This window comes from Orcinus orca, chromosome 2, assembly GCF_937001465.1.
Source record: "Orcinus orca chromosome 2, mOrcOrc1.1, whole genome shotgun sequence".
Taxonomy (NCBI): Eukaryota; Metazoa; Chordata; class Mammalia; order Artiodactyla; family Delphinidae; genus Orcinus; species Orcinus orca.
Window position 1 is genome coordinate 127,444,091 of NC_064560.1, and position 9,665 is coordinate 127,453,755.

At 54.2% G+C, this 9,665-nt stretch overlaps 2 protein-coding genes across 3 annotated transcripts; both read left to right on the forward strand.

The window, feature by feature from the left end:
* Positions 1 to 62: 62 nt before the first annotated feature.
* Positions 63 to 4,152, forward strand: IL25 (interleukin 25). Its single transcript, XM_033411626.2, has 2 exons — positions 63 to 3,036; positions 3,227 to 4,152. Exons 1-2 carry the CDS (start codon positions 3,028 to 3,030, stop codon positions 3,473 to 3,475), a joined length of 258 nt encoding a protein of 85 aa, XP_033267517.1. The 5' UTR covers positions 63 to 3,027; the 3' UTR covers positions 3,476 to 4,152.
* Positions 4,153 to 6,309: 2,157 nt separating this feature from the next.
* On the forward strand, positions 6,310 to 9,160 carry CMTM5 (CKLF like MARVEL transmembrane domain containing 5). Of its 2 annotated transcripts, XM_004283162.4 has the most exons (5): positions 6,333 to 6,833; positions 7,809 to 7,961; positions 8,391 to 8,483; positions 8,686 to 8,770; positions 8,871 to 9,160. In XM_004283162.4, the coding sequence occupies exons 1-5, from the start codon at positions 6,480 to 6,482 to the stop codon at positions 8,879 to 8,881; spliced, it is 696 nt and encodes a 231-aa protein (XP_004283210.2). In that variant the 5' UTR covers positions 6,333 to 6,479; the 3' UTR covers positions 8,882 to 9,160. The 2 variants fall into 2 exon arrangements, with proteins under 2 accessions (XP_049562933.1, XP_004283210.2); XM_049706976.1 differs by lacking the exon at positions 8,391 to 8,483 and having other exon boundaries at positions 6,310 to 6,833.
* The last annotated feature ends 505 nt before the right edge of the window (positions 9,161 to 9,665 follow it).

A 9,665-nucleotide genomic window follows, 5' to 3' on the forward strand; every position in this document is an offset into this window, starting at 1 on the left:
ACAAAAAGTAGCCCCTGCTCGCCGCAACCAGAGAAAGCCCGCACGCAGCAACGAAGACCCAACGTAGCCAAAAATAAAAAATATATATAAATTAAAAAACAAAAAACAAATGTTCCGCCACAGGCTTTAAGATCCTATGTGAGCTGGTCCCTGCCCACCTCTTCACCTCATTTCATCCCACCCTTTCCCTTAACCTTTGTTTTCTACCCACACTGTCCGTTCTGTTTCTGAAACATGTCAAGCTCTTTCACCTCTAGGACTCTGCATGTCCTGTTCCCTCTGCCTGGACCACTCTTTCCCAGACCCTTTCCATCATCTTGTCAAATTCCACATCTTCAGAAAGGCCTTCCCTGGCTTTTTTTTTTTTTTTTTTTTTAAGATTTTTTTTGATGTGGACCACTTTTAAAGTCTTTATTGAATTTGTTACAATATTGCTTCTGTTTTATGTTTTGGTTTTTTGGCTGCGAGGCATGTGGGATCTTAGCTCTGACCAGGGATCACCTGCACCTCCTGCATTGGAAGGCGAAGTCTTAACTGCTGGACCACCAGGGAAGTTGCCTTCCCTGGCTTTTTAAAGTTAAGTTGCCCCTCCCTCCACCTACCACCCACCTCCCAGTAATTCTCTATTTCTTAACACTGTTTCATTTTCTTCATAGCCCTTATTATTATCAGAGATTATCTTGTTTCTTTATTTACCATCTGTCTCCTTCTAAAACGTAAGCTTCTTGAGGCAGGGACCTTATCTGGCTTGTCCTCCTCTGCATTCCTAGCGTTTAGAATGGTGCCTGGTATATAATAAGTGCTCAATAAATATTTGGCAAATGGGCGAATGAACAGGGCAGCCATGACTGTAGGACAGAGTTGAGTAAGCCAAAGGCCCACCATGGGGGAGGCACCAGGCCTGGGCTGGGGGAGGGAGTTGCTAGGCTTTTTGTCCTGTTCACTCTGATTCTCTGCGTGTCTCCCAGGCCAGACTGGGTTCTCTTTGAAGGCAGGCTCCAGGCACCATGTAAGTAAAGATGATACTACAAATAATTAGCAACCGGTACCATCATGGCATCCCCATCAGGACATGGGAGCCTGTTCTGGAGGCCTCCGTCTGGGCCAGGCAGTCTCCCTTTAGTTGCAGGATCACAGGGAGGTTGTAGTGTGGACGTGCTCCAGTCCTGAGGACAGTATCTATTTACCAGCCGGGACAAAAGTAATATTTCAGCATTTTAACCACCAGTGCCCCTGCCCCACCTCAGGTGAGTGCAGATGAGCTTCAGTAGGCCCTGCGGAGCGCTGGTTTGAGCACTGCTGCAGGGGCTGCTAGGCTGGTTGGCACTTTCGTGGCCACCCAGGTTACCCCCAGCCCACCGCCCAAGCTGCAGCAAACATGCATATTTCTACAAGAGAAGAGAGGCCCCTAGGCGAAGAGCTGATCAGAGGCAGGGGAAGGGTGAGAACTCGGGTGACTTTCTGAGGAAGGGCAGGACAGCCATCGTAGCCTTTTGCAAGCTTTCTTGGCCGAGGTGGGGTGCTTCCTGTCACATCCTCCCTGCTCTTTCCTGCTAGGGGCTGATCTCTTCCCAGAGGCTCGGGGGTGGGACTCTCAGCTGGTCCCCCGTGGCTGCCAGGTCAGGCCCAGGCAGGTGAGGACACATGGGGAAGCACCCGTGATATTGGGTACTGGGTGAACTTTCCTTTGCTTCTGCCTCTACATTCTCCCCATTGCCACCCCCATCTCTCCACACCCCTAGTGATTCCCTGGAAGCTGAAATGACTCAGGGATTCTTAGTCATCCCAACAGGAGAACCCTCTGGAAAATGTTTCTCATGGCAGGGAGTCATCCTGAGGAGACCCACAGCTGCTCCTGAGATAAGGGTGGAGACTGAGCAAATGGGAAGAGGTGAGTGGGGACATGTGGCTCAGAGCGCAAGTTCTGCGTCAGGCCTGCTCAGGCAGGGAGACTGCCCTTCAGGGGTTTCGTTAGAGGAGGTCCTGGTACAGAGGCAGGGGACACCCCAAAGGCCTCTCCTGGAGGGAATGTCCCACGTAACCCACGTGGGTCCTTTGCGGCATCAACAAGTGAAACAAGTAGCTTGGATCACTTCCAGCTCTTTCAAGCACGCTGTCCTGGATAGGGGCCAAGATCAAGAGGTCCGGACCCGTGTCAGCCTCTGAGGTTCTGATTGGTCTGGGAGAGACCCAAGGGATCCAGCTCTTCTGGAAGGCCCCCTCAAAGCCTCTTCTGCGGTTGGGGGTTGCTCGGGAACACCAAAAGCCACCCTGGGGTCCACGTGCCAGACCTAAGTCTGGACTCTGCACTAAGGTCGGTGATCAGGAGGACATCTGAGAAGAAAGGGAAGAGAAGAGACAAGACCATGGGTGGAGCAGCAGGGATCGTAGAAATGAGGCCTCTTGGAGAGAGACCAGGATGATGTTCCCTAATTTTGGGTAACAAGGGAACCAGGGAAATTCCAATAATGCCTGTTCTCAAAGGCATAGAATAGCAGGATACTATTGCTTTGACCCATGCCTGGAAAAGTATAAAGAACAAAGTTTACCCAATAGGTTATCGGGCTTACAATGATGTTAATCACAACTTCCGTGAGTCTAGCATTTAAATCAGCTTTTGAAAACACTTGCAAGTTTTTTGGGGTTTTCAGTTTTTGTTTTTTTTTTTTTTGCGGTACGCGGGCCTCTCACTGTTGTGGCCTCTCCCGTTGCGGAGCACAGGATCAGCGGCCGTGGCTCACGGGCCCAGCCGCTCCGTGGCATGTGGGATCTTCCTGGACCAGGGCACGAACCCGTGTACCCTGCATCGGCAGGCGGACTCTCAACAACTGCGCCACCAGGGAAGCCCTTGTTTTGTTTTTTAATCTCAGGTCACACACTCCAAAAGGTAGTGGAAAAAAATTTGAATAAACAAAACAGGTTTGCTGCAGATAAAACCAGGACTCCTAAACTGCTCCAGTCAACCTGCTTCCACAAGGCCCTGCTGTCAGCCAGCGCGGCGCCCAGGCTGGGGGAGCAGCATCCGGCATGTACCAAGTGAGTGCGCAGGGGCCTGGCTGGGACGTGCTGAGCAGGGCAGGAGCAGAGATGTGGCTAGGGTGGAGGAAGCTCTCAGGTTTGGGGCTGGGGACCAGATGCGGCATGAATCCAGGAGCTCAGGGAACAACTGGGGGAGGGGGCACCCGGACTAAGTGGAAGCAGTTTTCTCACTGGCCTTTTCCTACAGGTGGTTGCATTTTTGGCAATGGTCTTGGGAACCCACACCCTTCATTTGCGGCCCCAGAAGGGCTGTACCCACTGGCCCAGCTGCTGCCCCAGCAAAGGACAGAACCCCACTGAGGAGTGGCTGAAGTGCAACACTGTGCTCATGCCTCCCCCAGAGACCACCAGCCTTGCCCACCACCCGGAATCCTGCAAGGCCAGTGAAGACGGACCCCTCAACAGCCGGTCCATCGCCCCCTGGAGATACGAATGAGTTTGCTGGCCCTTGTCCCCTCCCGAACACCTGCTCATGTGCTGGTCAGCGTGTGTGCGAGGGACCAGGGGGGTTCCAGACAATTCCAGCCTACCTGCCCCCCTTTACCTCAGGGAGGTTATCAAGTTTGGGTGTTAGACAAGGCCTAGCTCTGACTCTTATTGGGTGACCTTGGGCCAATCACTCAAGTGTTCAAAGCTTAGTTTTTTTCATCTGTAAAATGAAATAATAGTCCATAGGCTAATGGTGCAGATCATAGGAAATAAGATATGAAAAATCTGTACTTAGTACAGAAAATGTTGGTTTCTTCCTTTCTTCTTCTTCCTCTACTTCTTCCCCGCCTCCTCTTCCTTCTTCTCCTTCTTCTTCCCCTACAATGGCTGTGTTTTTCTAACTAAAATATCAGAGAATAATGTACAATACAGGCACGAAGAAGCCCAATACCAAATGCTACTGCCCTGAGCCATGAATGGGTTATAATTATACCCTCCCTCTGCTCTGGGGGGCGCAGCTGGGTGGTTGGAGCCCCAGCCTGGTTATCTCTGATCACGAGCAGTCTTATTCTTTTGCTGTGTGCCACACACATAATCCTGTATTTGTGTCATGATGTAAAATAAAATATTAGGAAGCCCTGAAATTGGGACAATTAATAAAAATATTAAAAATTAGTGCCTTAGGGATCCCAAACATATTTCTCTTGCAGTCTTGAGTCCTCACGGGGTGTCTGTGTTCCCACTCTCTGTAAGTCTAGTTCTGGCTTAGCCTTCGCTTTGAGGATGGATGGAGTAGGTCAGTGGGTAGGGAAGGGTCAGCTTTGATTGAGACTAGATCCAGGGTGGAGACTGTAGGTCACTTTGCTTTGAAGTGGTCTCAGAAGGCTGGCTGCGTTCTGGGCGAAATCTAAAGAGGTGGGAGCCCCTTTGGGGAGGCTGGGTACCAGATGGCTGACTCGGCTGGGATCTAGACCCCTGGTTGGGAGGTCGTGAACCCCCGATAACCACTCTGCTGTCCTTCCCCAAAAGCGTGTTCTTTGCAACTCTTGTCCCACAAGCTGTTCCTCAGAAAAAAAAAAAAAATGATGACGTCAAGTAAGTGGGGGAAAAACTGCTGCAGGCCCCACTCCTTGGAGGTTCCCAGTGTGCCCAGCACCTTCATGACAAGAAGTCCACAGAGAAGAAATCATTAAACTCAGCGCTTCCCGGACTCATTTGGCCACAGACCCCTCCTGCTGCAGCGTGTTTATTGGGGAATGCCACTCCGGGAAATGCCGCACTAGCTGAGCCCCAGTTTGCGAAGTCCTGTCTGTTTGGAGGACGGTTTTACAACCTAGGGGCTGTTTCCCTCTGGGCTTCTGGGGTCCCAGACCTTTGGAGCACCTGCTTTTCATGCCTTTTAGGGACCATGAAATCCTTTTAGAATAAGTCACTAAGCCTTACCACACACTCTTATGTGTGCTTATAATACAGGCACAGCCTGTGTCTGGAGGACGGGCAGGATATGGCAGATGGTGGCTTCCTCTGGGGAGGGGGACGGGGAGACAGACTGTCAGCCTTCACTTGATATTTTCTTATACTTGGATATAAGAGCAGTTTTTACTTTAAAATTTAAAAAAACCCTAAAAAATAATAACAATTACAAAAAGGAACCTCAGGCTAGAGCCCAGTGTATGTATCAGATGGAACCAGGGCTGGTCTGGTGGAGGCTCTGGTGGAGCTGCTCACCTGCCCCACCTCCCTTAGGGCTCTGGGACCAGTTGGAAAGTCATTCTTCTATGCCCGACCCTCACTGACAGTTGGGGGAAATAAATCCCAGGGAAGAGGGGGTGACTTGTTCAAAGCCACCTGACACGCGGGTACCAGAGCTCGAATAAGAAGCCAAGCCCCCGACAGTCCTGGCATTTCCACCCTGGGCCCTCGCTGCTCCTGGCCGGTCCCCTGTTTGCCAGCCAGCCTTACCCCCAGGACCTGACGCTTGCCGCCCCTGCAGGTTGGACAGAGACTTGAACTGGCTGTAAGTGGCCTGTAAGACGGGAATAAAGACACAGACCTACTAGAGCATGGACTTGAGGATATGGGGAGGGGGAAGGGTAAGCTGTGACAAAGTGAGAGAGTGGCATGGACATATATACACTACCAAACGTAAGGTAGATAGCTAGTGGGAAGCAGCCGCATAGCACAGGGAGATCAGCTCGGTGCTTTGTGACCACCTAGAGGGGTGGGATAGGGAGGGTGGGAGGGAGACACAAAAGGGAGGAGATATGGGGATATATGTATATGTATAGTTGATTCACTTTGTTATACAGCAGAAACTAACACACCATTGTAAAGCAATTATACTCCGATAAAGATGTTAAAAGGTAGATAAATAAATAAATAAATAAATAAATAAATAAATAAGTGGCCTAATTTGTCTTTGGCATCCCTGGTGCCTGAGCATCTTGTGGTCCCCAGCCTGGTCCCTCTTCCTCCCCACTGTCAGCCCTCACCTACTGCCTTCTCCCTCTGCCGTCCAGAGTTTCCGCTGTGGCCCCCCATGCCTCCCCTTCCCTGGCTCCCTGGCTCAGCCCTAAACACTTGGGGTGGGGGGGCGGGTCAGGCCGCCCTCCTGGCATGCTGGAGAGACAGAGGCCCATTGAGGTACTGCAGCAGGCACACAGCGCCCCCTTGTCCCCCAACAATCTGCCTTTGTCCTCAGTTCTGGCTGCTACTGCTTGGTTCTGGGGGGTGTTGCCTGGGCTGGGCTCCAGCTCCCACCCTCCCTAAAAGGAAAAGGGAGAAAGGATGGTGAGGAAGAGGGTTAAGGTTAGGGAAGAGGGCCACAAACTTCCTCAGGCTTGGGTCCTTGGGGGCTCCTAGGCCGGCCCATTTCTCAGCTCACCTCCCAGCTCTTCCTGGTTTCTCCGCGGACCTCCTCCTCCCCACGCTTCTCCCCTCTGCGGGAGGCGGGGTTGGGCTCCAAGTAAGGGGAGGGTTGACCACGCCCCCTTGCCCGCGCCTCCCCTCCCATGTGCTGCCTGGGGGGCAGTGCACGCACCAGCCGAGCACTCTGGGCAGCTGGGTGCAGGCCCTTCTGGGCAGCCGCCTTCCCCGGGGTCCCACAGCAGCCCTGTCCGCTTCACGTTCAGGTTTCTCGCAGTGCCTTCCTGCTCCTCTCTGCTTCCCCATCCTGTCAGTTTTCCATTTTCCTTCCTGGCTGGTGGCAGTGGGGGCTGTGCCCGGTGGGCCCCGTGGAGATGCTCAGTGCTTGGAATCGCCGGGACCGACCCCCTGAAGAGGGGGCAGCTGCGGGGCTCCAGGGCTTCACCGTGGACAAGACCTTCCTCTCGTCCCTCAAAGGCATCCTGCTGGAAACTGAGCTGGTAACAGCTGCCTCCCTGACCTGCAGCCTCCATCTCCCAGCCCGGGCCCCCCACCAGGGCTCAGCCCTCAGCAGCCTCCCTCCCCAGGCTCTCAGGACACCCCTCCGGCCCCAGCTGCTCCACCCCCCCACCCAGCCCCTCATCTCCCATCTGGAGGCAGTCACAGCAGGTTTCAGTTGCTGCAGGAAGGATTGAAGTTAAACAGAGGACAGCTCTCTGGGACATCGAGGGGGTGTGAGGCACAGGGATGGGACAGCGGTAACACCAGCTGGTCTTTCCCCGGGCTTTAAGATGGCCACTTCTTGGCAGATCCGAGAAGTTCAACTAAAAAGGGCAGACTTCCTGCAGCCCCGCTTTATCTGCTGCCTGCTCCCCATGAGTATCTGTCCTCAGGAAAGGAGCTTCCCTTAGTCACTTAGCAAGACCTACTAGTAAACTTAAGTCTTCTGCATCTACGCCATCCTACATCGTCAGAGCTGAGGGGACCCCAGAGTCCACCCTGGAGCATCTGCCTTCTAAACCTTGCCTCTTGGCATGGAACCAGAGGCTCTGGTCCTCGTCAGAAGAGTTTTAGGCATCCAGGAGTGGGAGAAGTGTTATGGGGCATGGGGTGCCTCCTGGGGGCACAGGCTGGTGTGGGTGCCACTCCAGGGGCTGGCGTTCCCATTGTACTTGGGGCTAAAGGGGGACACACTATCTTGTGGATTTCACAGAATGGCGGCCCCTGGAGCCGTGCAGCTTGGCCAAACTGCTGGGGCTGCTGGGATCCCGAGGCAGGGGGAGCATGGGTGGGCAGACGTGGGGGGCCAGAGTCGGGCCTCAGTAGGCAAAGGCCCTGGATGTGGCTCCAGGGATGGCGAGACCTCCAAGGACAGGTGGTGGGGCCGGCTGGGGGAGCTCCGGGGAGGGAGAGGGCAAAGGCCTGGCTGTGCCTGTGTCCCCCTCCTGGCAAGCTTCCCACCCTCGGTCCCGCAGGCCCTGACCTTCATCATCTTCGTCTGTTTCACGGCCTCCATCTCCGCCTACATGGCTGCTGCCCTACTGGAGTTCTTCATCACGCTAGCCTTCCTCTTCCTCTACGCCACCCAGTACTACCAGCGCTTCGATCGGCTGAACTGGCCCTGTCTGGTGAGGGACCCTGCCTCCCCCACCCCGTTTTGGTCCCTTTCTTCTCTGCACGTTGAATTTTCCTTTCCTCTCCCAGCCTCTCTCCTTTTCCTGGTTTAACAAGGAGTCCGGCTCCCATACCCAACACTCAAACACTCCTTTGACCCACATCCCTCAGATCTGCTCCCTTGTCCAGGTCCAGCCCCAGCCCAGGCCCCTGGCTTCTGGTCCTGGTCCTGGTTGCTCTGCATTTATCTTCATCCCTCCCCTGGGGAGCTGTGTGAACTCTCTCTCTCTCTTTGTCTCTCAAGCACTTTATGTTGTGTCCAAGGATATCTCCGTGTAGGGATTCACAGTGCCTGAGGGTCAAGCTGCTGACTAGCCTGGAAAACCTCAGGGCGATGCCCCCTGCCCTCTGCTTCCCTTTGACCCTGCCCCCCCAACCCCCAGGACTTCCTCCGCTGTGTCAGCGCCAGCATCATCTTCCTGGTGGTCTCCTTTGCGGCTGTGACCTCCCGGGATGGAGCTGCCATTGCTGCTTTTGTGAGTCCAGCCCCACAGAGCTCTCTGGCTCCCCAAGGACCTTTGGCTGGTGGTTGCACACTTTGTGTGCCTCTCTCCACCCCAAGCTCAACTCAGTGCCCAGGGCCTGCCTCACACCTTGCCCCATATCACCCACCTCCCTCTCCCCGGTATCAACGGCCTGATGACCTTTGTTGTGCCATCCTTGCTCCTACGCCCACAGGTTTTTGGCATCATCCTGGTTTCCGTCTTTGCCTACGATGCCTTCAAGATCTACCGGACTGAGTTGGCGTCCAGGGCCACCCAGGGTGAGTGCCTGTGCTCTGGGAAGAGGAGATGTTCCCTCCATCCCCTGCCCCAGCTACCCCACCCTGCCATGCCCTACCCCACCTGGCTCCATCTTCACAGGGGACCAGTAGTGATACTGGGGCTACCTGGTTCCTGAGCCCAGCCAGAAAAGGGGGACAGCAGAGCCCAGACACATCTCCTTTGGATTCACTAGCTCCCCAGCCTACTGTCCACCACCCCAGCCTACAGCGATGGAGCCAGGCCTGAGAAGTCACCGGGGATTTGTCTGTGGGGCCTGGTGTTCTGAGATCTGACTTCTGATGATGCTCGGCCAGGGAGGGGGTGTTATGGACGAAAGGGAGGGTATAGGAGGAAGCTGGTCATTCCCAAATTAAAAGACTTGAATCCTACTGGTGAATCTTTTTCTTCCCCCCAAATTAGGCAGACTAGGAATGCCAAAGAGTATTCATGGGAATGTTGCCTGGAGCAGGTCATGGTCCCTTCTCTGGGACCAGGTGTGAACAATGAGGAAGGGGGTGGGGCTTAGACATCCTTCAACATAAAGCTTCCATGCCACAACTCTTGCGTGCAAGGCCACCTGGCGGTGTGCCTGGTGGCCGGGCACCCAGGCTTCTGTGTCTGAGAAGGCGCAAGCCTTCCATCTGTGAATGAGTGCCCACTTGCCAAGCTTTTCACATACCGGTCTTAGTGGGTTTGAGGTGAGGTGCTTGCCTGGGGCGTGTGTAGAGCTCCCCCTAGTGGTGAGGGGAGGACTTGGCCCACAGGCTGCCAGGGAGAGGTCAGCATCAGATGAGGGCAGAGATTCCCACATTGCTGGAGCTGCATGAGCCCCCAGATAACAGCTGGTTCAATGCCCTCAATTCACATACGAGAGGACACGCCCAATTAGGGGAA